Genomic DNA, 26,794 nt, shown 5'->3' with positions numbered 1-26,794 from the left:
TTATAATAATTCAAACTTTTATTGATAATCATAAAGAAATAGGCTTTATGAATCAAGAACAATTTTCCTCTTAGTTCAAGTTGGTTCCATATTGTAACAGGAAATGGAAAGGATAGAGCATCAAAAATTATCTAAAACTAGTGGAAATTATCTAAAACAAATATCATGACATGAATAGTTTGACCAAAGTAACAAGGCCCTGTATTTCAAAATATGTTTATCCCACACTGAATTCCTTAAAAATAACAATGCCAACATTTTAGTGCATTTTACCTAATTTTATTAAGGTTAATACGCTGGTTTCAATGTTTCCTCAGCCAATTACTTCTGAAGTTTGATCCTTAATGCCCACTTGTCCTATTTAAAAAGGTAAAGTTCTTCCAGTCTCTGTAATAATCTCTCATTCAATCCAAAATAGATTAATTTATTTGTTGCCACTCCATTATTTCTACATTGTGCAAAGAGTTTGAGGTATGTCAAAACACAGTAGCTTCATTTTCAGGGAGTGCATCTTTAGATTCTCCGACGTTGCTTTGGAGGTTTTGTTTGCATCTCTTCAGCTTCTATTGTGGTGTCAGACAATACCTTGCAAAAACAAAATATTTTTTCAAATGAATAGTTAATCATCACATTTTACAAGATATTTTCAAACATAATATTGTTCTTTTTAATTTTTCCTTTATTAAAGTCTCTCTTCCCCATGCCTCTTACTAAAAATGCAAGCACCTTATTCTCTGGCCTTTGCCTTCGGTTGTAAATTGTGGCAGCATGGACATCTCCAAGCTTCCTCTCTTTCTGACCCTAAATGGAAACTCACCCAAGCATTGTTCTGATGTGACATTCCCTCAGACCTTGAGAGAAACAAGCATAGAAATTGCAGAAATATTTATAATATCCATGAGTGTGGTTCCGGAGGATTGGAGGGTAGCTCACATTTTTCCATTGTTTAAAAAAGGCTCTAAAAGTAAACGAGGAAATTACAGGCTGGTGAGGCTGTCATCAGTGTAGATAAATTATTGGAGGGTACTCTGAAAGATCAGGAATATAATAATTTGGACAGCCAAGGGCTGATTAAGGATAGTCAGCATGGCTTTGTGCATGGTAGGTCGTGTTTAACAAATCTTAGTTTATTAAGGATATTACCAAGAAAGTAGATGAAGGCTGTAGATGTTGTCCACATGGACTGACTACCTGGCTTTTGACATGGTCCCACATAGGAGGCTAGTTCAGATACGAGGTATCCATGGAGAGATTGTAAACTGGATTTGAAATTGGTTGAATGGGAGAAGATGGAGAGTGGTAGAGAGAGGCTTCTGCTTAGTGGTGTGCCTCCGGGATCAGTGCTGGGACCGTTTGTTGTCTATATTAATGATCTGGATGATAATGTAGAAAATTGGATCAGCAAGTTTTCTAATGACACCAAGACTGGAGGTATTGTGGACAGTGAGGAAGGTTTTCAAAGCTTACAGTGAGATCTGGACCAACTAGAAAAATAGAATGGAATTTAATACAGAGAAGTGTGAGGTGTTGGATTTTGAAGGACAAACCAAGGTAGGACGGACACAGAAAATGATAGGGCATTGAGGAGTGCAGAGGAACAAAGGGATCTAGAAAAGTCAGATACTTGATTCTCTGAAAGCGGTGTCACAGGTAGACACAGTTGTGAAGAAAGCTTTTGCCATCTTGGCCTTCATAAATCAAAGTATTGAGTACAGGAGTTGGGATGTTATGGCAAGGTTGTACAAGAATTGGTGAGGTCAAATTTGGAGTATTGTGTGCAGTTCTGGTCGTCAAACTACAGGAAGGGTATCAGGTTGGCAGAGAGTGGTAAGAGGGGTGCCGTAGGGGTCATGTTAGGCCCACAACTGTTCATCATTTACATTGATGACTTGGAGGAGGGGACAAAATGTGGTGTAGCCAAGTTTGCGGATGACACCAAATTGAGTGGAAGAGCAAATTGTAATGAGGATGTGGAGAGTCTGCAGAGGGATATAGTTAAGCTGGATGAGTGGGCAAAGGTCTGGCAGATGGAGTACAATGTTAGTAAGTGTGAGGTTATCCTCTTTGGCAAGAAAAATAAAAGAGCTGAATATTATTTAAAGGGTGAAAAACTACAGCATGCTGTTGTGCAGAGGGACTTGGGAGTGCTTGTACATGAATCACAAAAAGTTAGGTTGCAGGTGCAGCAGGTTATTAAAAAGGCAAATGGAATGTTGGCCTTCATCGCTAGAGGAATTGAATTCAGGAGTAGGGAGGTAATGTTGCAACTGTATAAGGTACTGGTGAGACCGCACCTGGAGTACTGTGTCCAGTTCTGGTCTCCATATTTGAGGAAGGATATACTTGCTTTGGTGATGGTCCAGAGGAGATTTACTAGGTTGATCCCTGGGATGAAGGGGTTGACTTATGATGAAAGATTAAATCATCTAGGATTGTATTCGCTCGAGTTCAGAAGAATGAGAGGAGATCTTATAGAAACATATAGGCTTATGAAGGGTATGGATAGGATAGATGTTGGAAGGTTTTTTGAGCTGGCCGGGGAAACTAAAACGAGAGGACACAGTCTCAAGATTCGGGGGAGTAGATTTAGGACAGAGATGAGGAAAAATAGTTTTTCCCAGAGAGTAGTGAATGTTTGGAATTCTCCAACCAGGGAAGTGGTTGAGGCTGCCTCATTAAACCTATTTAAAATTCGGTTAGATCAATTTTTACATGATAGAGGAATTAGGGGATATGGGGAGAAGGCAGGTAGATGGAGTTAGGTCATAAATTAGATCAGCCATGATCGTATTGAATGGCGGAGCAGGCTCGATGGGCCATTTTTGGCCTACTCCTGTTCCTACTTCCTATGTTTTCCCATAGTAAGATTGAAATAGTGCAGAAAAGATTTACTGGGATTTGCCAGGTCTTCAGGATTGAGTTGCAGGGAAAGATTAAACAGGTTAGGAGTCTATTCCTTGCAGCGTAGAAGAATGAGGGAGATTTGATAGAGGTTTACAAAATTATGAGAGGTATAGAAAGAGTAAATGCGAGTAAGCTCTTTCCACTTAGATTAGGAGAGATAAATACAAGAAGACATGGACTTAGGGTGAAAGGTTTAAGGGAAACGTTTTCACTCAGTGGTGGGAGTGTGCAACAAGTTGCTATCTGACTTGGTAAATGCGGGCACACTTAAGTTTTAAAAACAAACTGGATAGATACGTGGATAAGAGAGGTCTGGAGGGTTATGGAATGGGTGCAGGTCAGTGGGTCTAATGGTATGATGTTTTCAGAATAGACTAGAAGGGCTGAATGGCCTATTTTCTGTGCTGTAGTGTTCTATGGTTATGTAGAAAAACATTTTGATCCATCTGTTCAGAGCTTCCTCCATTGCTATAGTGAGACTCAACATAAAGCAGAAGAATATTTAAAAATTTCAATTCAAGGTACTTTGCAACTCTGAAATTTACACCAAATTCACCAATTTCAGGAAAATCTCTTAACGTCCTGCTTATGTCCCTTTCTCAACAAGTTTCTTCAAAATGTCCTACTCACAAGATGCATATTGAGCCTTTGATCCTTATGTTGCCTCTTTCCACACAAATGTGAATAATATTTTGAGGGGGGCTGGACAAAAGTGGCAACTCTGTCTTCCTTATAGTAGACAAAGTTAAAGGAATTTTATGTTACATTCTAAATGTAGTATTACATGACAATAATGGAATCTTTACCTTTATTTTTAGATGGATTTGACCTTTAATTTTTCCTGCTTTACACTTGGAACAGGCTATTTTTTTTTGGTCATTCCTTGCTGTTTTAACTGCCCAACATTTCTTTCTCCAGTTCTATTGAACTGTCATCAACTTGAACCGTTAACTGTTTAGCAAATCTGCTACCTGATATGCTGACCATTTCCAGCAGCTTGTATTTAAGCTTTTAAAAATTCCTTACCTTTGTAAGTTTATTTCTGATCAAAGAAGCAGAGACATTTAAGGAATTGTCCCCCATGTCTACTTTTGATATTTCTGGTCGTTTTGGTCCAATTATTGCTGTAGTATTGTCAGTAGGTAATCCATCAAATATATTAATGTCCATTTGCTGGTATATTTTCTTCCTGACGTGCAGCTGAGTACTTCTGGGAACAAATCTAGAGGCACTAGTTCTAATATTGGAGACCTGTTTTTTTGTTTCTACACTCTGAGAATCACAAGCCAAGTGTTTTTTATGGGAAGGTGATTCATATTCAAAACAGTTTTCCATACAAGAGACATCATTTGGTAACATTCCATGTGATGAAGGTACTTGTGGATAATCTTGTCTGGACATTGATATTGAAGACTGACTGTTTTCTGGAGGTGGAGGTGGTAACATTGGGTAATCATTCATGAAGAAATCTGTATTCCTTTCATAGTGGTTGAGTTCTGAATTTTCACATTGTTTGAAGTTTTCAGAAAGTCTTCCATTTGTAACACAGGGTGACATAACTGGATTCCCAGGATCTTTTTCTCTTACATACAGGCCTGCATGTCAAAATAGCATAAATATGAAGCAGTATTGTAGGTAAATATTTGCTTGCAGAGACAATTTAGCTTCTATTAATCTCATATACACAAACACTATACATTCAATATGTTTGAGAAACCATAAGTATAACATGCTACCATGCTAAATAGGAACACTCCTGTGCTTCAACATAAAGAGATCCCTTGGTTTACGAATTCTGTTAGATTAATGGTTCCAAGGATAAATTGGTAATATTCTTAATCTGAATTAGAAATTTATAAATGTGCAAATTCCATAATTTGATTACAGAATTTAAATTCATAGTAGACTACAATAAGTGAGACATCAATTTAAATCACCTAAAGACTTAGTCCAGTGGTTCTCAACCTTTTTCTTTCCATTCACATACCACTTTAAATATTCCCTATACCATAGGTGCTCAGTGATTAGTAAGGGATTGCTTAAGGTGGTATGTGGGTGGAAAGAAAAAGTTTGAAAGCCACTGTTTTAATTGTACCTAATTGACTTGTTATGAGCACAGTTTCATAACTCCAAAGGAAATGGGCCAATGACAATTTTTCAAGGAAAACACTTCAGTAACAATTGGGTCTAGAGCAGTGATTCTCAGCCTTTCCTTCCCACTCACATACCACCTTAAGCAATGCCTTACAAATCACAATGGAAAAGGTTGAGAACCACTGACTTAGTCATTATTTCATTCACATGGGTGGGATCTTGACTACAACAAAATGACTACAGAATGTTTCAAAGATTACCACAATGCCTGCATTTGAGGTTATTAAAGGTCCTTTCTATCTCTGTTCATTTAATGTGTTAATTTCAAGCATTAAATCACCCTTATTGTGAATGCTACAGAACAGGGATCAGATTTGTGCTGATAGATTTATGTACTTGTTGTTCCAATATGGCCTTCATATTGAATTTGCACTTTTTTCCCTTTACATGTAGATAGAAATAGCTTTCAAAAGTAAAATGAATAATTATCACTTTCTTAAGAGTATCTTCCGGATCATCATTACCAACTCTGCCTCCACCCTCTCTTATCACCTTCAGTTGTACATCTTTAAATTTTACTTCAGTTATTGAATCTCCCATCATGAAGTTTCTCTATTTACTTCATCAAGCTCTTTATGGATTCTGAAACATATTTATCAAATTTCTTTAAACTTCTTGGCTCTACGGAGAAAATTTAGTTGTATCATATTACTTTGTATGGTATTCCAATTTAGTAAATCTATTCATCCTCTCTCAATGCCTGGACATCCTACCAAACATATAGTGCTCAGTCTTATACTACAATTGAACAAGCATTTTATCAGTTTTTTTTGCCTTTGCACTCCAGAATTTATCTTTAAAGACAAGCTTTTTAAAAAATTCTAATAGTCTTCGCAATCATACAATTTGATATCTTCCATCCTGTCTTGCCTCACCCTCTAAAGCTGTATTACCTAGTTTATATTTATTTTCCTTCAAACAAATCACATTTCCCAAGTTGAATTGAATCTTTCTATCCTTGGATCCTTTGCTAAACTTGTCACATGCTTAATTTTATCTCTTTATGCAGTCCTATACTTGTATCCCTTTGGATTTACCCTTGCAGAAACATGCTTCCCTCTATGTAAGTAGACACTATCTGCGCTAAATCTTCCATTGGTTAATGAAATTGGCTTTTCCCAATTTAAAACCTTTATTGCTGATTCATCCTTATCCTTTTCCATAACCTCTTAGAAATATTGATAGTATTGGTTATGAGCTCCAAAATTTATCCCTCTTAACATTCCTTAAGTAACATTCCTTAATAAGGTCCAGTAATGTTGTTGGTCTATCTACAGAGTGTAACAAATGATTTCATGGACACCTCAAAAATCCTATCCCCCTCTGAGGTCAAGGGAATCCCAGAAAACGACTTTGAAATACCCCAGTAGGATAGCATTTTTCTTTTGCATTTCTCTGATATCGACCTACATATTTTCACCTCTGTGATAGCTCCCTATTGATGAATTGTGGATTTAAAATCAAAATCTTTGTTTCAAAAACAACAGTTCAGAATAATTACCGAGTTATTTTTAAGATGGTGGGCCAAAGACCATTGATTTAAAAAAAATTAGAAATGGCTCTTTAAAATATTTTACAAATGAAGCAAACTACACCTGAATATGTGCTTTGTAATGGTTCAGAGATGGACTATGAATTTTCATTGATGCAAGCTAATATAAAATGGAATATCCATGGATTGTTTGATTTTGTTATTGCTTTGCCCAAATATGAAAATATGTTACTGTAAAATGTAAAACATGATCTGCAATTAAAGTGGAACTATCAATAATGGAATGCAAAAAGCTGCAAATGATGCTTAAGAAACAATGATTTCAATTGGTTCCTTGCTATCAAGTAAACTTGGTGACTGATATTTACTTAATTGTAAAGTTTAAAGGAAATTAGAAGGTAATGAGATAATTGGTGGGTTACCTGGCTATTCAGTTATTAGAATTTGCTGCATATATAGTAGCAAGAGGCAAATAAATGCACTCAATTTGTGTGATTTTCAGACGTGAAAAGCACAGATGTACTGCAATATCTATCAATGTTTGTCTTTTGAGTACAAAGATGAATGTTTTATTTTGGAAATAAAATCATGCATACAATACAATAGAAAGCTGTCACCAAATTTTCTTAAGATGCAACAGATTATTGTAAAGTGACATGAAAGTATTCAACTGAAAAATGTTCCGTGGACACACCTTTATAGCCCGTTGCTCTCATAATATACCTTTTCCTCTCATTTAACTTTGCTCTTGTATCCTCAATTGTTTCAAATTCAGGGGCATAACACACATGAAGCAAGCCACCAAAAAAGCTTTTCTCATCTTGTTTGCGTTTTGCTATTCTGGAAAAAAATTTAAATATCATTACTATGGCCTGACATATAAATTACAAGGGTGTACTTGTTTACAGAAACTATACAAAAGAAAAAAAGCCTGATTTCTTCAACATATGCTGAAATATTCTTTTATATTCCTCTAATAGAAATACTATTAGAAAATTAAACTTTCGTCAAATATTAAACTAAACAAGGTTTGAAAAAAGTAATGTCCAACGAACCTAATACAAAGCAGTCCCATATATATAATCATATCTTTTACATGACTTTAAATGATGAAAAAACAGCAAAATAATCAAGCATTTGTAGGATTTTCAGGAAATTAAAAAGATTGGAAATTTGCTTTTTACAAATCTTGCACCAAAATTATTGCAAGTAATATAAAAAGAGTTGGGTTTTTGTTGAATTTGGAAGATTCTACTTTTATTTCATGCAAACGTTCATTTGACGAAACTTGATAGTAGAACTTTGTTTTTGATTTTCAACTGTGTATATGCTGTACCCAAGCTTAAACCATAAATTAACATTTTCATCTGGTTATCCATCTAAAACAATGGCATTCAAAATATGTACTAGAATCTTCCAAGATGAAATTTAATTACATGACTCATTCTATTAAGAAAAAATGCATTTGTTGCTTAATTAAACAAAGCAAAATACATTGCAATAATGGTTAATCAGATTATGGTTAAAAAAAAAAATATTTTCTGCATCAATTTAGCCTGGCTCATTACCTTGCACTTTGTAATTTCTGGTATTTGATATGATAAACTTCTGTGAATTCTTCAGCTGGGTATTCATCCAATACATAATATTCTTCAATAGTTCCATATAAAGCAAAGAGTTCAATCAGCTCCTTCATGACTCCCACAGCTGGCACTCCCTGGATTAGCAGATGCCTGGATTCGAGATTTATTGTATACACCTAGATCATTGTTAAACAACATTGTGAATAAATTGTAAAATAAGATATCAGGAATATTTTGTCATGCTACATTTATTATTAACTCATGAACAATCCCTGTGAAAAAGGATCTTCAACCTGAAATGTTAACCCTCTTGGATGCTGCCTGACCTGGTGAGTGTTTCAAGTTTTTGTTTTATTTTATTTTACATTCCAACATTCTCTTTTTTTTTAAACTTTATTTAAGATTTTATATCATGAATAAGATATAAGATTACATTAAAAAAAATTTAAAAATGAAATAATGAAATTACAATATATCAGTAATCTAAACAAACTATACCCCCCCAATAATTATTACACAACATTAATAAACCAACTCAAATTAATCCAACCCCCCTCCTTCCCCCCCCACAATAAAGAGTGAAAGATTAATAAGATTAGTAATATATGTAAGAGAAAAAAACATTAAACAATAATCAATTCTTAAAAAAGAATTGTAGCATGAGAAAAAAAAGATAAAAAAAACTTTCTCTATAAAAATAAACCTTCACCAAATATCAACCAACTTCACATCTATCATCATATTAGTCACATAAACCACCATCTTGAAACAAAATCCAAACCTCATTAAGCATTGTACAATTCAATTTTAGTACTCTTCCACCATTTTTCCCTTTTGCTCTTGAATACTTATCCAATAAAAGCCCCAATACCACATTTAAATATCCCCAATCATTACTTTAAAATTCACATGTCCAAATAATAAAAACACGTCTACAACAAAAACTATATCTTCAACAAATGGAGCATAAACAACAAACAAAATTCAAGCCTTATTAAGAATTGTACAATTCAATTTATAACTTTCACCATTATTCCCTTCATTCTGTAACTAAGATAATAAAATAATTTACACTAGAATTACCACTCCTTTCACCTTGAAGTTAAATAAAAAGCTTATCCATCCCATTGAGATTTAAATTTCAAATATTCCTTATCTACTAAATAAACTTTACAAAAAAAACCACATCAACTTTTAATTTTTTAAACAAGCAAATACTTTCTTATACTTAATAAAATTATTAAAACCGTAAGTATTTAAAAAAAACAAATTTAAATTTAAACATTACTAAAAAGAACACACAAAAAAAGAGAAGGAAAAAAAGAAAGAAAAAAAACACTCCCCTTATCCCCTCCTAAAACTACAAAAAAAAAAAATTTTTTTTAAATAATAAAAATCTTTCACTCCTCAATCCAAAAATTAATAAGAAAAAAAAAAACCAGGCAGGAGGCAACTGCTACCTCCTCCTGGGTCAACCGCTCATTGCGGTAACTCCCACACAATATCGGGTGTGAGATAACTCACACGTAGCTGATGACTTCTGGAAAATATTGCCCACCCAGCTCCCTCTCCCAACTCACGTTTCACATAAACTATCATCATTATTTAAAATTTTCTCAAAAAGAGAAAAAAACATTTCTTTTTAGTATTTTTTAATCAACTTTATCACTTCAACCACCATTATTTCCATTTCTCCTTGGAATTCGATTCCCATCTTGTATCTCCACTCTCTTTGGAGACCGTGGAGGACTACGTCTTTCCTGAAATTGTATAATTGGTAACGATTGAGTAAAATCCATAGCTTCCTTAGGATCATCAAAAAATTTTGATTGGTAACCATCTTGAAAAATCTTCAGTACCGCAGGATATCTAAATGTTGCTTTATAACCTTTTTTCCACAACACTTCTTTCACAGAATTAAATTCACGTCGTTGAGACATAACTTCTTGACTCAAATCTGGATAAAAAAAAACGATTATTCTGAACCATCAAAGGAGATCTTCTTTGTTGTGCACTTCTTATGGCCACACGCAAAATTGTCTCTCTATCATAATAATTTAAACAACGAACCAAAACAGGTTGTGGCTTTTGTCCAAAAGAAGGCTTTCTTCTCAAAGCTCTATGTGCACGTTCCAGTATTAAGCCTTCCGGGAACTTATCTTGTCCTAATACTTGTGGAATCCACTCAGTAAAGAATTTTCTTGGATTTGATCCTTCTATATCTTCTGGTAAACCAACAATTTTTATGTTATTCCGTCTGGATTGATTCTCCAAATAATCAACCTTTTTCATTAAATTTTTATTCTGAATTTGTAAAGTTTCAATTGTTTTATTGACACCTTGTAATTGATCTTGTACCTCAAAAATCAAGTCTTTCACTCGTTTTAAGCTTAAAAGCTCCATAATCAGCCATCTGTTGAGTATTAATATCCACCAAGGTATTAAGTTTAGTATCAAGTTGATCTAAAGCTTTAACAAATTCTTTCAATATAGCAGTTAACTTAGATTCAAGTTTCTTAAGAAACTTATCCACTGAAGTAGATTCAGACACAGTAGAGTCCAGTTGTTTCTGAATAGCCAAAAGGTCTTGTATTCCCTCCCTTAATTTAACTGCTTTTCTTGCAGCGTGACTTCGTGTAGAAACCCCTGCCGTAACCTCCCCAGTAATATTTGGAGGTTGATGGCGAGGGTTATCCCCAAGCCATATTCTGTCAAGCATCTCCGACGCATCGAGGTCTATAGGAATCTTCATTTCAGGTGGTGCACTTCGCAGCACCACCACTACATCAGTCAGTGGACGTTCCTTTAACTGCAAGCCTTCAGCTGGCGGCTTCTCAGCTGTCAAAGGCTCTGTGACAGCGCTCATAGCGGGCATTGACTGAAATACACGCACCTGGCTAGCCCTTTGTTCTAAGGACTGCCGGGTGCCATTTTTAAAGAGCCCGACCAGCAGAGAACGGAGCTCCGCTGCTGGTTCCTGTGCTTCTCCTGGATCTATTCCACGCTGAGTCCTGGCTTCTTGTAAACAAGTAGGCTCTGATATCTTCAGAAAATGTAATTTCTTAACAATCTGTTGCCGTTTTTTCTTGCTTTTTTTCAACAATTGTACCATTGGAAACTAGTTTAACAGCTCTAACTATATCTAACCTTGAAAAGATTTTAACGGGCATTTAAAGACAAAACAACACCAAAGAGTCGGGAGAGGTCTGGAAGGCACGTCTATTCCTTACGCCATCTTGCCACGCCCCCCCCCCCAACATTTTCTTTTTGAAATAGAAATCAACATTCCACATCCTGAAATATTTGATATATAAACAAAAAAACCTTTTTTTCTTCTGAAAACTATTAAATACACCAAACAAGTCACACTATTCATAATGTATGACAGGTGAGATGGCATTCAATTAAAGACATCCATGTCCCTGTTTTTTTTTCAAACATAGCCACCTTCTTTAAATACCTCTAATAATCTAGCCTCCACAATCCTGGAGACGGAGAATAACACAGAGAGTTATTGATATCTGAAATGCACTACCAAAAATAATGAAGTCAGATACAATTTATCTGGTTAAGTGACAATTAGACAAGCACTTAAAAAGGCAAGCCAAAGAAGGAAGCAGACCTAATGTGAGTAAAAACGAATAGTGTAGCTATATTAGATTGGCATTTGTGCTCACCACTCAATAATGCACTATACTTCACTCTGAAAGGGAACAGTTCCTCTGGAGGATACAGTTGGAGGCAAGACTTGGACCCTGGGTCTCCACTTTGGCTTGCCAACCTGCAGGACCAAGCCTCCGACATGAACTTTCATCCTGAACCTGCTGGTCCACACAACCAGGTTACAGATGCAGGTCTCCATCTTAGCCCCAGTGACCTTCAGGATCGAGCCTCTGAACCCAGCAGTCTATGACCTGGCTTAGGATGCGGGTTTCCACCTTGGCCCCCGCAACCAATAGGACCAAGCCTTCATCGCAAAGGGAGCACACAGAGCTTTCTCCCTCCACCTTCTGATTTCTCCAACCTTCCCCTCCTCTCTTGGACCCTTCCTATCCTTCACCTCTTGATCCACCCATCCTCCTTCCCTCTCCAACACATTCCATTCACCCCATTGAACCTCCCCCTAACCCCTGCCTGGTCTTCACCATCCCCTCCGACCTTCCCCTCTCTGAGAAACTCTCGACAGACCCACCAATTCCTACAGCTAGCTCAACTACACCTCTTCACCACCTGTCCCCTGTAAGGATTCCATTCCATTCTCTCAATTCCTCCATCTCACTGTTATTTTGAATACTTGAATAATTTTGGAATTTTTAGAATTTGGGGAGTTGGGTGTCCTATTAGGTTGCATGTCAATTATTTTAATAGAATATAGAACAGTAGATGAACAGGCCCTTTGGCCTGTGCCAAATGTGGTGCCAAAATGCACCCAGGATGATGACTTCCATGCCAAATCATCATTTTTCAAACATGTGGCTTTCCCTCTAACACCATCAACTCAGCCCTCATCCGCATATTCCCCATTATCCACACATCTGCTCTGGCCCCCTCTGCCTCCAAGTGCAATAAAGACAGGATTCCTCTTGTTCTCACCTACAACCCTACCTGCCTCCACATCCAACGCATCCTCCTCCACCATCTAATACAGGGGTGTCAAACTCAAATTCACGGAGGGCCAAAATTAAAAACTTGGACTAAGTCGAGGGCCGAACTAAATATTTATTGAAAATTTTCAACATCTGCCTGTTTTCTCGTCTTTCAACATATGTAATGTTAAACTTTTTCTTATTAAAATAAATGTTTAATAATAGTTTTGGATAAACTCTTTCATTGTCATTGTCATTGTCACTGGCCCATTTCCTTTAGCGTTCTGAAACCGTGCACATGACGAGTCAATGAGGGATGATTAAAGCAGTGGTCTTCAAACTTTTTCTTTCCACCCACAGACCACCTTAAGCAATCCCTTACTAATCACAGAGCACCAATGGCACAGGGACGCGAGTGGAATGAATAAGGTTGAGAACTATTGTATTGTGGTAACTCCACATCTGATTAGGTTAATTGTAAGGCAAGTGGTCAGAGAAGGACCCCCCCCCCCCCACCCCAAGAAAGGCTTAATCACAGGAACAAAATAAGCTTCCGTCTCACTGCTCCAAATCTTACACACAGTCCTGATGTGGAATGTGGGGTCGCAGCTCCACGTTCACCCGAGTTCAGGTGCTGTCTGTGTGGAGTTTGTACACTCTCCCCTTGTCTTGGATCAACAGGTCGGTCGCCTGACGAAGGCACCCGAACCCCCCGTTGAAACGCCGGCATCCGGGGCGGTGGAGGAATTGGCTGAGAAGAGCGATTTGCTCCCACCCCTCTCCCATGGTTGGAGAGGGATTAAACTGCGATCTCACGGCGCCGGGCTCGTATCCAACAAAAGGAACGCGAGGCAGGGTCCGCCGCGCATGGAGCGAGGGGGAAGGCATCGCCATTGAGACGTTCGGTCCGGCGTCGCCGCTGAAACTCAGACCCAGCAAGGATGGTCCCCAACTCCAGCCGCGTCTGTGTGTCTGGGAGCCGGGCGGGCTGAGTGCGGCGCTTCAATCCCCGGGATTCGGGACTCTGAGATCCCTCCACACCTCCGGCGTCTTCATTTTCACCTTCAGTGTGCATGCGCTATACTGGCGCGGCGGGCAGCGGGCCAACTCTAATATATATTTAATATGATCTTGCAGGCCAAATATAATATATTTGGCCCGCAGGCCAGAGTTGACATGTGTGATCTAATACATGATCCCACCACTAGACACATCCACCGTCTGCAGGGACTACTCCGTCTGTGACTCCCCTGCCCACTCTTTCCTCCCTATCCCCTTGGTATCTACCCGCACGAGTGCTCCACTTGCACCCACATCTTCTCCCTCACCACCTATTGGGGCCCCAAACAGTTCTTCCAAATGAAGCAACATTTTACATGTGAATCTGCAGGGGTTATCTACTGTATCCAGTGCTCCTTTCAAGGTCACCTTGGAGAGACTGAGTGCAAACTGGGATAACGGCAGGGGTGCAGTGCAATTTTTGTTTAGGTACCGGAGCTCACCAAAAATGGTGACAAGATGGTCTCACGAAACCTGTCCTTGGTGGCTGCCATATTGTATTTGGTGCGTAATTGATAGCGAACTGTAGGACTATGAAGTAGGACGAGCGATCGTGAAAGAAATACATGTCCAGAATAGAGAATAGTGCTCGGGAAGAGGGATTGTCTTATATGCCACCCCCCTGAGTGAGTGGGCCATTGAGGTGCCGGAGCGGTGCTCCTGTGAGTTCCAGTAGCACTACACCCCTGGAGCAGGATTGAGCACCTCGGCTCTATCCGCCACAATAGCATGGATCTACCCATTTCAATTCCCGGCAATATTCCCTTGCTGACATGTCTGCCCAGGGTCTCATGCACTGCCAGTCTGAGATCACCTGTACATTGGATGAACAGCACATCATCTTCCAACTAGATGACATTAGCTTCTCTGGCTTCCGTTAAACCCCCAACCCCAACATCTGTCTCTCCCTTTTCCCTGTCTCCATCACACAGAGAGAAAATAAATCAATTCTTCCCTTATCAAATCCAATTAATACCTTTTGTTGGTCTGGACTCTACCCCAGCCAGGACTGCCTCTGTTCTGAGATTTCCTGTTTCTTACTTATTCTTTGCTTAATCCTTGAAGAAGGGCTCAGCCCGAAATGTCTGCAATATCCCTTTGTCCCCCGCGGACGCTGAAAACCGGCTGAGTTCCTCCAGCCTCTCGGTGCGTTCTCAGCCGAGCTGTCACTGTCTACAGCCTTCGCCGAGCCACATTACAGATGACTCACCAATGAGTATCCTCTCAATAAACATTCAAAACCTACCTTTACCGCCCTCAATCTCCGACCCTCTCGGTATTTAGGTCGTGTGAAGCACACATCTTTTTGTTGATGGTGCTTCAATACTTCCACACCCTGAGAAGCCATCTTGGTCCCGAACAGGCCACACCAATCGAGCAAAGATTGAAGCCCGCCTTCCGCGTGCCGATTGGATAGAATGGCCTTCGCCGGCAAACAATCGGCCAATGAGAGCCGTAAGCTGCATCCGCGTCATTTTCCCTGGGTCAATGGTTCAGAAAGCAGCGACGTTGGTGACGTCGAAGCTCGCGTGTGCTCGAGTCCGGCATTGTGTGGCTAACGGACGGCGGTCGTTGCTTGTTCGGGTGAAGCGGAGCGAGGCTGCGCGTGGGCGAGGCGATGCCGCCCGCTGCAATCGGGTCTGGGGCCGTGTGCGTGCAGCTCCGATTCACCAACGTCAAGGACTGTTTCCTGCACCTGGTTGCGCAGCCTGTGTCCCAGCTCCATCTGCAGGAGGTGATGGCCAGCGTTCATTCGTTCCGGTTGTAGCCAGTGGAGGAGGGTGGGGGGCGAGAGAGGGAGGGTTGCGTCCTCCTTTACCTGGTTCAGTCACCACTGACGCTCGGTTCGTTGCATGCTTGAAATTGAGCCAAAGGTTAAAGGTTCAAGTCCCTTTCCCGAAAGTTGGGTGCAAATGATCAGGTCATGGCGTTGAAGGTGAGGTATTAACCCCCACCCCCCCCACCATGAGACCACTCAGATGCTAGTAAAACAACTCGTGACTCTTGGGTTCCAAGAAGATTTAAGATGATTGCTGGCTAAATAAAGGAAACACAGAAACGCTGTTTGCACAAAAGGATGTTTCAAGAGCCAAAAACAGGTTAAAATTTTTAGGCAGAAAATACGGGGAAAAGATTCACTCGCAGTGTTCGACCCCCCCACCCACCACAGATGTTGAGTCCCCCCTGTTTTCTACATTGGAGAATTTACTGCATCTGGTGCTCCCTTTGTGGTCTTCTCGACATTGGAGAGACTGGGTGCTGATTGGGAGATGGCACCTTCACTCTGTCCGCACCAGTCACAGGGACCTCCCAGGTGCCAACCACTTCAGTCCTGTGTCACACTTCCATACTCACATGTCTCCATGGGCTTGTGTACTATTCCACTAAGACCACCTGATTTTTCATCTGGGCATAGATGGCATTAACGTGAAATTTTCTGGTTTCTGCTAACCTGCTCTCCTCTTTCCCCATCTTCTTTTCCCTTCCCAGTTCTCCTTCCTCCCTCCTCCCCTTCATTGCTGCTGTCCCCTCCCTCTCTTCACCTATCACCTTCTGCCTTTGTGACCACATTCCCCCCCCCCCCTCTTGTTCAGAGGCCTGCTGACATTTTTCCAAATCTTGATGAAGGACTCAAGCCTGAAACATCGATTATATATTTTAAAATTTGCTATATAACCATATAACTTTGCTATATAAAGGAGATTGTTTGACCAGCTGAGTTTCTCCAACATTGTGTTTTTACTTCAACCCCCCTCCCCCCCATTGTCTACAGATTTTCGTATTTTACAATTGTTATTTTGAATACTTGATTAATTTTGGAATTTTTAGAATTTGGGAGTTGGGTGTCCCATTAGGTTGCATGTCAATTATTTTAATAGAATACAGAACAGTAGATGAGCAGGCCCTTTCTTTGGTCCATGATATCTGTGCTAAATGTGGTGCCCAAATTAAGAAAAGTCCACTACTAGCATGTGATGCATATCTTCCTATATTTCCTGCATAGTCATGTGTCTCTAGAACAGGTGTGAGCAACCTTTTTCTTTCCACTCACATCCCACTTTAAGTAGCCCCTATGCCATTGGTGCTCTGTGATTGGTAAGGGATTGCTTAAGGTGGTATGTGAGAAGGAAGGGAAGGTTGAAAATCACTGCTCTAGACCCAATTGTTACTGAAATATTTTGCTTGAGAAAAATTATTATTGGCCCATTTCCTTTGGAGTTATGAAACCGTGTTCATTATGAGTCATTTAGGAACAATTAAAATAGTAATTTTCAAACTTTTTCTTTCCACTCACATACCGCCTTACACAATCCATTACTAATCACAGAGCACTTATGGTGTTGGGAATACTTATGGTAGAATGTAAGTTTTTTTTTTAAAAGTTGCCCACCCTGCTCTAGAAGTCTCTTACATACAGCCATCATATTTAACCTGAAACACTTATTCTGACAACCTGTCCCAGACACTCACCATGTTCTGTGTGTGATATAAAATGAAATGAATTTGCTCCACACCTTTAAACTTCTCCTTCACTTTAAATATGTCTGTCAGACACCCAGAGGTGTCTACCCTTTTAATTTTAATTTAATACAGCATGGTAACAGGCCATTTTGGCCCACGGGCTAGTGCTGCCCAATTAACCTACACCCCCAGAACATACTCATGGGCTGAAATGGCCTGTTACTGTGTTGTATGTCTAAATTAAAAGTTAAAAGGTTGGACACCCCTGGTCTAACCTATGTCTGTCATAATTTTAGAAACTTCTATTGAGTCTCTTCTCAGCCTTGATGCTTCAGACCAAGTTTGTCTAACCCCTCACATAGCTTGTATCCTCTAATCCAGGCAGCATTCTGGTAAATCTCTTCTGTACTCTTTCCAAAGTCAACACAACTTTCATGTTACAGGGTGACCAGAAATGCACACAATGCTCCAAGCAAAGATACTTTGAATACTGCTGCTGTTTGAAGCTTGTAAAAAAAAAAAAATCCAAATTGCTGGAGGAACTTAGCTCATCTTTTCAGCATCCATAAAAAGTTACGATATATTGCCTACAACAATGTTCAGGCCTTTATTGTAATGTTTCAGAAGGCATTGAGGATCAATTGGCTTGGGATCACGAGTTGACCCCTAATGATCCATGAGGTAATTTTGACGAGTGTGACTCAACTGTTCATGAGATCCAGTGCATTTTATAATCAGCCTTATCAAACCAAGTCACTAACAAACACTTTTCCTCAATGTATATAATTTTATAAATACAGTACTTAATTCAAAGGGTATTGCAAATAATTCTAGGGCCAGCAGTTAAAGTTCTTGACAGTTGATTTAAGGCTTAGCATGTTTGATAAATAAAATGATTGGAAGAAGATTTAATATGTAGCTAGTAGGTAAAATAAATTATTTGCATCAGCAAATTGCTTTGTGGGAATAGGCTTTACAAATGGATTGTTGAAAAATGTTTTGAGGAATTTTTCTCGGGAATAATTCTCACATGATAACCCAGTCAGTGGAATTCCTACAGGGATTTGCAGAATCTATGGTGGATTAATGGGATAACTTTTGTAAATTTTATTACTTTCTACCATGATAACATTTTTGTTTTGCAAGTCTTCAAGCCACCTTGACCAATTATTAAGTTAAAGATGCTATGCTGAAGAATTGCTGTTTATTTTTGGCATATACCAATTCTTTCCAGAGTGACAAGTGAATATCTGCAATAAAAAAAACTGCAGATATATGGATAAAAGCACAAAATGCTAAACAGAGAGAGTGAGTGAGGCAGATTTAACATTTTCTTTTGATTAACTTTCATTGGAATCTGCTCATCAACTGAAAATGTTAACTTTAATTATCTGTTAGCATGCTGCCTGCCTCATTTATTTCCGGCATTGTGTACTTTCAGTGACTGTCTATCTCTGGTCACTACTCGTTCTTTAATTTGCTTCCAGAAATGAAGATGAACCAAGAATTCTTTGTTTACTTTTGTGATATAATTTTAAAGGCTTAATTAATTATTTGTATAGCTAATTTCAACGAGTTACTAGTGAAATTCTACTCTACCGCTGCAGATCAAGAACTTTGTAATGATTAGTATGTTAGTCTCTTGATTTAAAAAAAATCCTTTCAGGGCTTGTATTTATTATGTTTTTTTACTTTGTTTAGGGTCAAGCAATTGAATTGTCCTGGGACCTAAAGCGGACAGCATTCCTCAGCTGGGTGGGACGTGGATCTACTGGATTTGAAGAAGAAAATATTGCAGAGATCAGTCGACATTTTGGACAAAAACTTGGTGTCAAAGATGGAGAACAGGTTCTGTTACCCAATGACTTTTCAGCCTAAAATTTTCAAAGCTCAGCTAAGGCTTATTAAAATTGGGTTTGATTGCTATTTGTTTAGACTGTCAATTGCATTTTACATGCAACTGTTTTATCTTTTGCTTCAGCTCTATTATTAATGCATTTCTTTAAAAAAATACTCTATTTTCCAACATCTGAATTAACTGACATTGTTTCATCGCATTAACTATTCTTTTTACAATTATCTTGCCTTCATATTTTATGCTTTCTTCACCTGATATTGGATTTGTTTCCCAACTCCTGTGACCTCATGCACTGCCAGTCTGAGATCACCTGTACATTGGATGAACAGCACATCATCTTCCAACTAGATGACATTAGCTTCTCTGGCTTCCGTTAAACCCCCAACCCCAACATCTGTCTCTCCCTTTTCCCTGTCTCCATCACACAGAGAGAAAATAAATCAATTCTTCCCTTATCAAATCCAATTAATACCTTTTGTTGGTCTGGACTCTACCCCAGCCAGGACTGCCTCTGTTCTGAGATTTCCTGTTTCTTACTTATTCTTTGCTTAATCCTTGAAGAAGGGCTCAGCCCGAAATGTCTGCAATATCCCTTTGTCCCCCGCGGACGCTGAAAACCGGCTGAGTTCCTCCAGCCTCTCGGTGCGTTCTCAGCCGAGCTGTCACTGTCTACAGCCTTCGCCGAGCCACATTACAGATGACTCACCAATGAGTATCCTCTCAATAAACATTCAAAACCTACCTTTACCGCCCTCAATCTCCGACCCTCTCGGTATTTAGGTCGTGTGAAGCACACATCTTTTTGTTGATGGTGCTTCAATACTTCCACACCCTGAGAAGCCATCTTGGTCCCGAACAGGCCACACCAATCGAGCAAAGATTGAAGCCCGCCTTCCGCGTGCCGATTGGATAGAATGGCCTTCGCCGGCAAACAATCGGCCAATGAGAGCCGTAAGCTGCATCCGCGTCATTTTCCCTGGGTCAATGGTTCAGAAAGCAGCGACGTTGGTGACGTCGAAGCTCGCGTGTGCTCGAGTCCGGCATTGTGTGGCTAACGGACGGCGGTCGTTGCTTGTTCGGGTGAAGCGGAGCGAGGCTGCGCGTGGGCGAGGCGATGCCGCCCGCTGCAATCGGGTCTGGGGCCGTGTGCGTGCAGCTCCGATTCACCAACGTCAAGGACTGTTTCCTGCACCTGGTTGCGCAGCCTGTGTCCCAGCTCCATCTGCAGGAGGTGATGGCCAGCGTTCATTCGTTCCGGTTGTAGCCAGTGGAGGAGGGTGGGGGGCGAGAGAGGGAGGGTTGCGTCCTCCTTTACCTGGTTCAGTCACCACTGACGCTCGGTTCGTTGCATGCTTGAAATTGAGCCAAAGGTTAAAGGTTCAAGTCCCTTTCCCGAAAGTTGGGTGCAAATGATCAGGTCATGGCGTTGAAGGTGAGGTATTAACCCCCACCCCCCCCACCATGAGACCACTCAGATGCTAGTAAAACAACTCGTGACTCTTGGGTTCCAAGAAGATTTAAGATGATTGCTGGCTAAATAAAGGAAACACAGAAACGCTGTTTGCACAAAAGGATGTTTCAAGAGCCAAAAACAGGTTAAAATTTTTAGGCAGAAAATACGGGGAAAAGATTCACTCGCAGTGTTCGACCCCCCCACCCACCACAGATGTTGAGTCCCCCCTGTTTTCTACATTGGAGAATTTACTGCATCTGGTGCTCCCTTTGTGGTCTTCTCGACATTGGAGAGACTGGGTGCTGATTGGGAGATGGCACCTTCACTCTGTCCGCACCAGTCACAGGGACCTCCCAGGTGCCAACCACTTCAGTCCTGTGTCACACTTCCATACTCACATGTCTCCATGGGCTTGTGTACTATTCCACTAAGACCACCTGATTTTTCATCTGGGCATAGATGGCATTAACGTGAAATTTTCTGGTTTCTGCTAACCTGCTCTCCTCTTTCCCCATCTTCTTTTCCCTTCCCAGTTCTCCTTCCTCCCTCCTCCCCTTCATTGCTGCTGTCCCCTCCCTCTCTTCACCTATCACCTTCTGCCTTTGTGACCACATTCTCCCCCCCCCCCTCTTGTTCAGAGGCCTGCTGACATTTTTCCAAATCTTGATGAAGGACTCAAGCCTGAAACATCGATTATATATTTTAAAATTTGCTATATAACCATATAACTTTGCTATATAAAGGAGATTGTTTGACCAGCTGAGTTTCTCCAACATTGTGTTTTTACTTCAACCCCCCTCCCCCCCATTGTCTACAGATTTTCGTATTTTACAATTGTTATTTTGAATACTTGATTAATTTTGGAATTTTTAGAATTTGGGAGTTGGGTGTCCCATTAGGTTGCATGTCAATTATTTTAATAGAATACAGAACAGTAGATGAGCAGGCCCTTTCTTTGGTCCATGATATCTGTGCTAAATGTGGTGCCCAAATTAAGAAAAGTCCACTACTAGCATGTGATGCATATCTTCCTATATTTCCTGCATAGTCATGTGTCTCTAGAACAGGTGTGAGCAACCTTTTTCTTTCCACTCACATCCCACTTTAAGTAGCCCCTATGCCATTGGTGCTCTGTGATTGGTAAGGGATTGCTTAAGGTGGTATGTGAGAAGGAAGGGAAGGTTGAAAATCACTGCTCTAGACCCAATTGTTACTGAAATATTTTGCTTGAGAAAAATTATTATTGGCCCATTTCCTTTGGAGTTATGAAACCGTGTTCATTATGAGTCATTTAGGAACAATTAAAATAGTAATTTTCAAACTTTTTCTTTCCACTCACATACCGCCTTACACAATCCATTACTAATCACAGAGCACTTATGGTGTTGGGAATACTTATGGTAGAATGTAAGTTTTTTTTTTAAAAGTTGCCCACCCTGCTCTAGAAGTCTCTTACATACAGCCATCATATTTAACCTGAAACACTTATTCTGACAACCTGTCCCAGACACTCACCATGTTCTGTGTGTGATATAAAATGAAATGAATTTGCTCCACACCTTTAAACTTCTCCTTCACTTTAAATATGTCTGTCAGACACCCAGAGGTGTCTACCCTTTTAATTTTAATTTAATACAGCATGGTAACAGGCCATTTTGGCCCACGGGCTAGTGCTGCCCAATTAACCTACACCCCCAGAACATACTCATGGGCTGAAATGGCCTGTTACTGTGTTGTATGTCTAAATTAAAAGTTAAAAGGTTGGACACCCCTGGTCTAACCTATGTCTGTCATAATTTTAGAAACTTCTATTGAGTCTCTTCTCAGCCTTGATGCTTCAGACCAAGTTTGTCTAACCCCTCACATAGCTTGTATCCTCTAATCCAGGCAGCATTCTGGTAAATCTCTTCTGTACTCTTTCCAAAGTCAACACAACTTTCATGTTACAGGGTGACCAGAAATGCACACAATGCTCCAAGCAAAGATACTTTGAATACTGCTGCTGTTTGAAGCTTGTAAAAAAAAAAAAATCCAAATTGCTGGAGGAACTTAGCTCATCTTTTCAGCATCCATAAAAAGTTACGATATATTGCCTACAACAATGTTCAGGCCTTTATTGTAATGTTTCAGAAGGCATTGAGGATCAATTGGCTTGGGATCACGAGTTGACCCCTAATGATCCATGAGGTAATTTTGACGAGTGTGACTCAACTGTTCATGAGATCCAGTGCATTTTATAATCAGCCTTATCAAACCAAGTCACTAACAAACACTTTTCCTCAATGTATATAATTTTATAAATACAGTACTTAATTCAAAGGGTATTGCAAATAATTCTAGGGCCAGCAGTTAAAGTTCTTGACAGTTGATTTAAGGCTTAGCATGTTTGATAAATAAAATGATTGGAAGAAGATTTAATATGTAGCTAGTAGGTAAAATAAATTATTTGCATCAGCAAATTGCTTTGTGGGAATAGGCTTTACAAATGGATTGTTGAAAAATGTTTTGAGGAATTTTTCTCGGGAATAATTCTCACATGATAACCCAGTCAGTGGAATTCCTACAGGGATTTGCAGAATCTATGGTGGATTAATGGGATAACTTTTGTAAATTTTATTACTTTCTACCATGATAACATTTTTGTTTTGCAAGTCTTCAAGCCACCTTGACCAATTATTAAGTTAAAGATGCTATGCTGAAGAATTGCTGTTTATTTTTGGCATATACCAATTCTTTCCAGAGTGACAAGTGAATATCTGCAATAAAAAAAACTGCAGATATATGGATAAAAGCACAAAATGCTAAACAGAGAGAGCGAGTGAGGCAGATTTAACATTTTCTTTTGATTAACTTTCATTGGAATCTGCTCATCAACTGAAAATGTTAACTTTAATTATCTGTTAGCATGCTGCCTGCCTCATTTATTTCCGGCATTGTGTACTTTCAGTGACTGTCTATCTCTGGTCACTACTCGTTCTTTAATTTGCTTCCAGAAATGAAGATGAACCAAGAATTCTTTGTTTACTTTTGTGATATAATTTTAAAGGCTTAATTAATTATTTGTATAGCTAATTTCAACGAGTTACTAGTGAAATTCTACTCTACCGCTGCAGATCAAGAACTTTGTAATGATTAGTATGTTAGTCTCTTGATTTAAAAAAAATCCTTTCAGGGCTTGTATTTATTATGTTTTTTTACTTTGTTTAGGGTCAAGCAATTGAATTGTCCTGGGACCTAAAGCGGACAGCATTCCTCAGCTGGGTGGGACGTGGATCTACTGGATTTGAAGAAGAAAATATTGCAGAGATCAGTCGACATTTTGGACAAAAACTTGGTGTCAAAGATGGAGAACAGGTTCTGTTACCCAATGACTTTTCAGCCTAAAATTTTCAAAGCTCAGCTAAGGCTTATTAAAATTGGGTTTGATTGCTATTTGTTTAGACTGTCAATTGCATTTTACATGCAACTGTTTTATCTTTTGCTTCAGCTCTATTATTAATGCATTTCTTTAAAAAAATACTCTATTTTCCAACATCTGAATTAACTGACATTGTTTCATCGCATTAACTATTCTTTTTACAATTATCTTGCCTTCATATTTTATGCTTTCTTCACCTGATATTGGATTTGTTTCCCAACTCCTGTGACCTCATGCACTGCCAGTCTGAGATCACCTGTACATTGGATGAACAGCACATCATCTTCCAACTAGATGACATTAGCTTCTCTGGCTTCCGTTAAACCCCCAACCCCAACATCTGTCTCTCCCTTTTCCCTGTCTCCATCACACAGAGAGAAAATAAATCAATTCTTCCCTTATCAAATCCAATTAATACCTTTTGTTGGTCTGGACTCTACCCCAGCCAGGACTGCCTCTGTTCTGAGATTTCCTGTTTCTTACTTATTCTTTGCTTAATCCTTGAAGAAGGGCTCAGCCCGAAATGTCTGCAATATCCCTTTGTCCCCCGCGGACGCTGAAAACCGGCTGAGTTCCTCCAGCCTCTCGGTGCGTTCTCAGCCGAGCTGTCACTGTCTACAGCCTTCGCCGAGCCACATTACAGATGACTCACCAATGAGTATCCTCTCAATAAACATTCAAAACCTACCTTTACCGCCCTCAATCTCCGACCCTCTCGGTATTTAGGTCGTGTGAAGCACACATCTTTTTGTTGATGGTGCTTCAATACTTCCACACCCTGAGAAGCCATCTTGGTCCCGAACAGGCCACACCAATCGAGCAAAGATTGAAGCCCGCCTTCCGCGTGCCGATTGGATAGAATGGCCTTCGCCGGCAAACAATCGGCCAATGAGAGCCGTAAGCTGCATCCGCGTCATTTTCCCTGGGTCAATGGTTCAGAAAGCAGCGACGTTGGTGACGTCGAAGCTCGCGTGTGCTCGAGTCCGGCATTGTGTGGCTAACGGACGGCGGTCGTTGCTTGTTCGGGTGAAGCGGAGCGAGGCTGCGCGTGGGCGAGGCGATGCCGCCCGCTGCAATCGGGTCTGGGGCCGTGTGCGTGCAGCTCCGATTCACCAACGTCAAGGACTGTTTCCTGCACCTGGTTGCGCAGCCTGTGTCCCAGCTCCATCTGCAGGAGGTGATGGCCAGCGTTCATTCGTTCCGGTTGTAGCCAGTGGAGGAGGGTGGGGGGCGAGAGAGGGAGGGTTGCGTCCTCCTTTACCTGGTTCAGTCACCACTGACGCTCGGTTCGTTGCATGCTTGAAATTGAGCCAAAGGTTAAAGGTTCAAGTCCCTTTCCCGAAAGTTGGGTGCAAATGATCAGGTTATGGCGTTGAAGGTGAGGTATTAACCCCCACCCCCCCCACCATGAGACCACTCAGATGCTAGTAAAACAACTCGTGACTCTTGGGTTCCAAGAAGATTTAAGATGATTGCTGGCTAAATAAAGGAAACACAGAAACGCTGTTTGCACAAAAGGATGTTTCAAGAGCCAAAAACAGGTTAAAATTTTTAGGCAGAAAATACGGGGAAAAGATTCACTCGCAGTGTTCGACCCCCCCACCCACCACAGATGTTGAGTCCCCCCTGTTTTCTACATTGGAGAATTTACTGCATCTGGTGCTCCCTTTGTGGTCTTCTCGACATTGGAGAGACTGGGTGCTGATTGGGAGATGGCACCTTCACTCTGTCCGCACCAGTCACAGGGACCTCCCAGGTGCCAACCACTTCAGTCCTGTGTCACACTTCCATACTCACATGTCTCCATGGGCTTGTGTACTATTCCACTAAGACCACCTGATTTTTCATCTGGGCATAGATGGCATTAACGTGAAATTTTCTGGTTTCTGCTAACCTGCTCTCCTCTTTCCCCATCTTCTTTTCCCTTCCCAGTTCTCCTTCCTCCCTCCTCCCCTTCATTGCTGCTGTCCCCTCCCTCTCTTCACCTATCACCTTCTGCCTTTGTGACCACATTCCCCCCCCCCCTCTTGTTCAGAGGCCTGCTGACATTTTTCCAAATCTTGATGAAGGACTCAAGCCTGAAACATCGATTATATATTTTAAAATTTGCTATATAACCATATAACTTTGCTATATAAAGGAGATTGTTTGACCAGCTGAGTTTCTCCAACATTGTGTTTTTACTTCAACCCCCCTCCCCCCCATTGTCTACAGATTTTCGTATTTTACAATTGTTATTTTGAATACTTGATTAATTTTGGAATTTTTAGAATTTGGGAGTTGGGTGTCCCATTAGGTTGCATGTCAATTATTTTAATAGAATACAGAACAGTAGATGAGCAGGCCCTTTCTTTGGTCCATGATATCTGTGCTAAATGTGGTGCCCAAATTAAGAAAAGTCCACTACTAGCATGTGATGCATATCTTCCTATATTTCCTGCATAGTCATGTGTCTCTAGAACAGGTGTGAGCAACCTTTTTCTTTCCACTCACATCCCACTTTAAGTAGCCCCTATGCCATTGGTGCTCTGTGATTGGTAAGGGATTGCTTAAGGTGGTATGTGAGAAGGAAGGGAAGGTTGAAAATCACTGCTCTAGACCCAATTGTTACTGAAATATTTTGCTTGAGAAAAATTATTATTGGCCCATTTCCTTTGGAGTTATGAAACCGTGTTCATTATGAGTCATTTAGGAACAATTAAAATAGTAATTTTCAAACTTTTTCTTTCCACTCACATACCGCCTTACACAATCCATTACTAATCACAGAGCACTTATGGTGTTGGGAATACTTATGGTAGAATGTAAGTTTTTTTTTTAAAAGT

General features: G+C 40.1%; 2 protein-coding genes across 4 annotated transcripts in view; one reads left to right on the top strand and one right to left on the bottom strand.

Annotated features, from left to right (window-relative positions):
* Positions 1-25,310, bottom strand: rbm48 (RNA binding motif protein 48). Its single transcript, XM_069913939.1, has 7 exons — positions 24,658-25,310; positions 19,841-20,631; positions 15,025-15,815; positions 8,119-8,309; positions 7,245-7,390; positions 3,931-4,499; positions 1-585 (listed from the first exon to the last, which is right to left on the bottom strand). Exons 3-7 carry the CDS (start codon positions 15,124-15,126, stop codon positions 514-516), a joined length of 1,080 nt encoding a protein of 359 aa, XP_069770040.1. The 5' UTR covers positions 15,127-15,815; positions 19,841-20,631; positions 24,658-25,310; the 3' UTR covers positions 1-513.
* pex1 (peroxisomal biogenesis factor 1) overlaps positions 15,247-26,794 on the top strand; it is a 105,701-nt gene continuing 94,153 nt past the window's right edge. The window contains exons 1-3 of one of the 3 annotated variants that reach the window (XM_069913921.1): positions 15,247-15,513; positions 18,942-19,088; positions 23,759-23,905. In XM_069913921.1, coding sequence (XP_069770022.1) covers positions 15,397-15,513; positions 18,942-19,088; positions 23,759-23,905 — 411 coding nt within the window. In that variant the 5' untranslated portion in view covers positions 15,247-15,396. Of the gene's footprint in view, positions 15,514-18,941; positions 19,089-20,062; positions 20,330-23,758; positions 23,906-24,870; positions 25,147-26,794 lie in introns of those variants that run through there. The other 2 variants (XM_069913922.1, XM_069913923.1) reach the window with 2 other exon arrangements.

Source organism: Narcine bancroftii, chromosome 1 (genome assembly GCF_036971445.1).
Source record: "Narcine bancroftii isolate sNarBan1 chromosome 1, sNarBan1.hap1, whole genome shotgun sequence".
NCBI lineage: Eukaryota > Metazoa > Chordata > Chondrichthyes > Torpediniformes > Narcinidae > Narcine > Narcine bancroftii.
Note: the sequence above shows the minus strand (reverse complement) of the source record. Positions and strands in the feature narration are given on the sequence as shown.

What these genes read in the sequence shown, in the direction of transcription:
- rbm48 (XM_069913939.1), bottom strand. Translation starts at nt 15,126, where the DNA reads ATGGCTTCTCAGGGTGTGGAAGTATTGAAGCACCATCAACAAAAAGAT. An exon ending in CAGAAATTACAAAGTGCAAG is followed by an intron (nt 7,391 to 8,118) that starts GTAATGAGCCAG and finishes ATTTTTTTCCAG; the next exon opens with AATAGCAAAACGCAAACAAG. An exon ending in TCAGAAATAAACTTACAAAG is followed by an intron (nt 586 to 3,930) that starts GTAAGGAATTTT and finishes TGTTTTTGCAAG; the next exon opens with GTATTGTCTGACACCACAAT.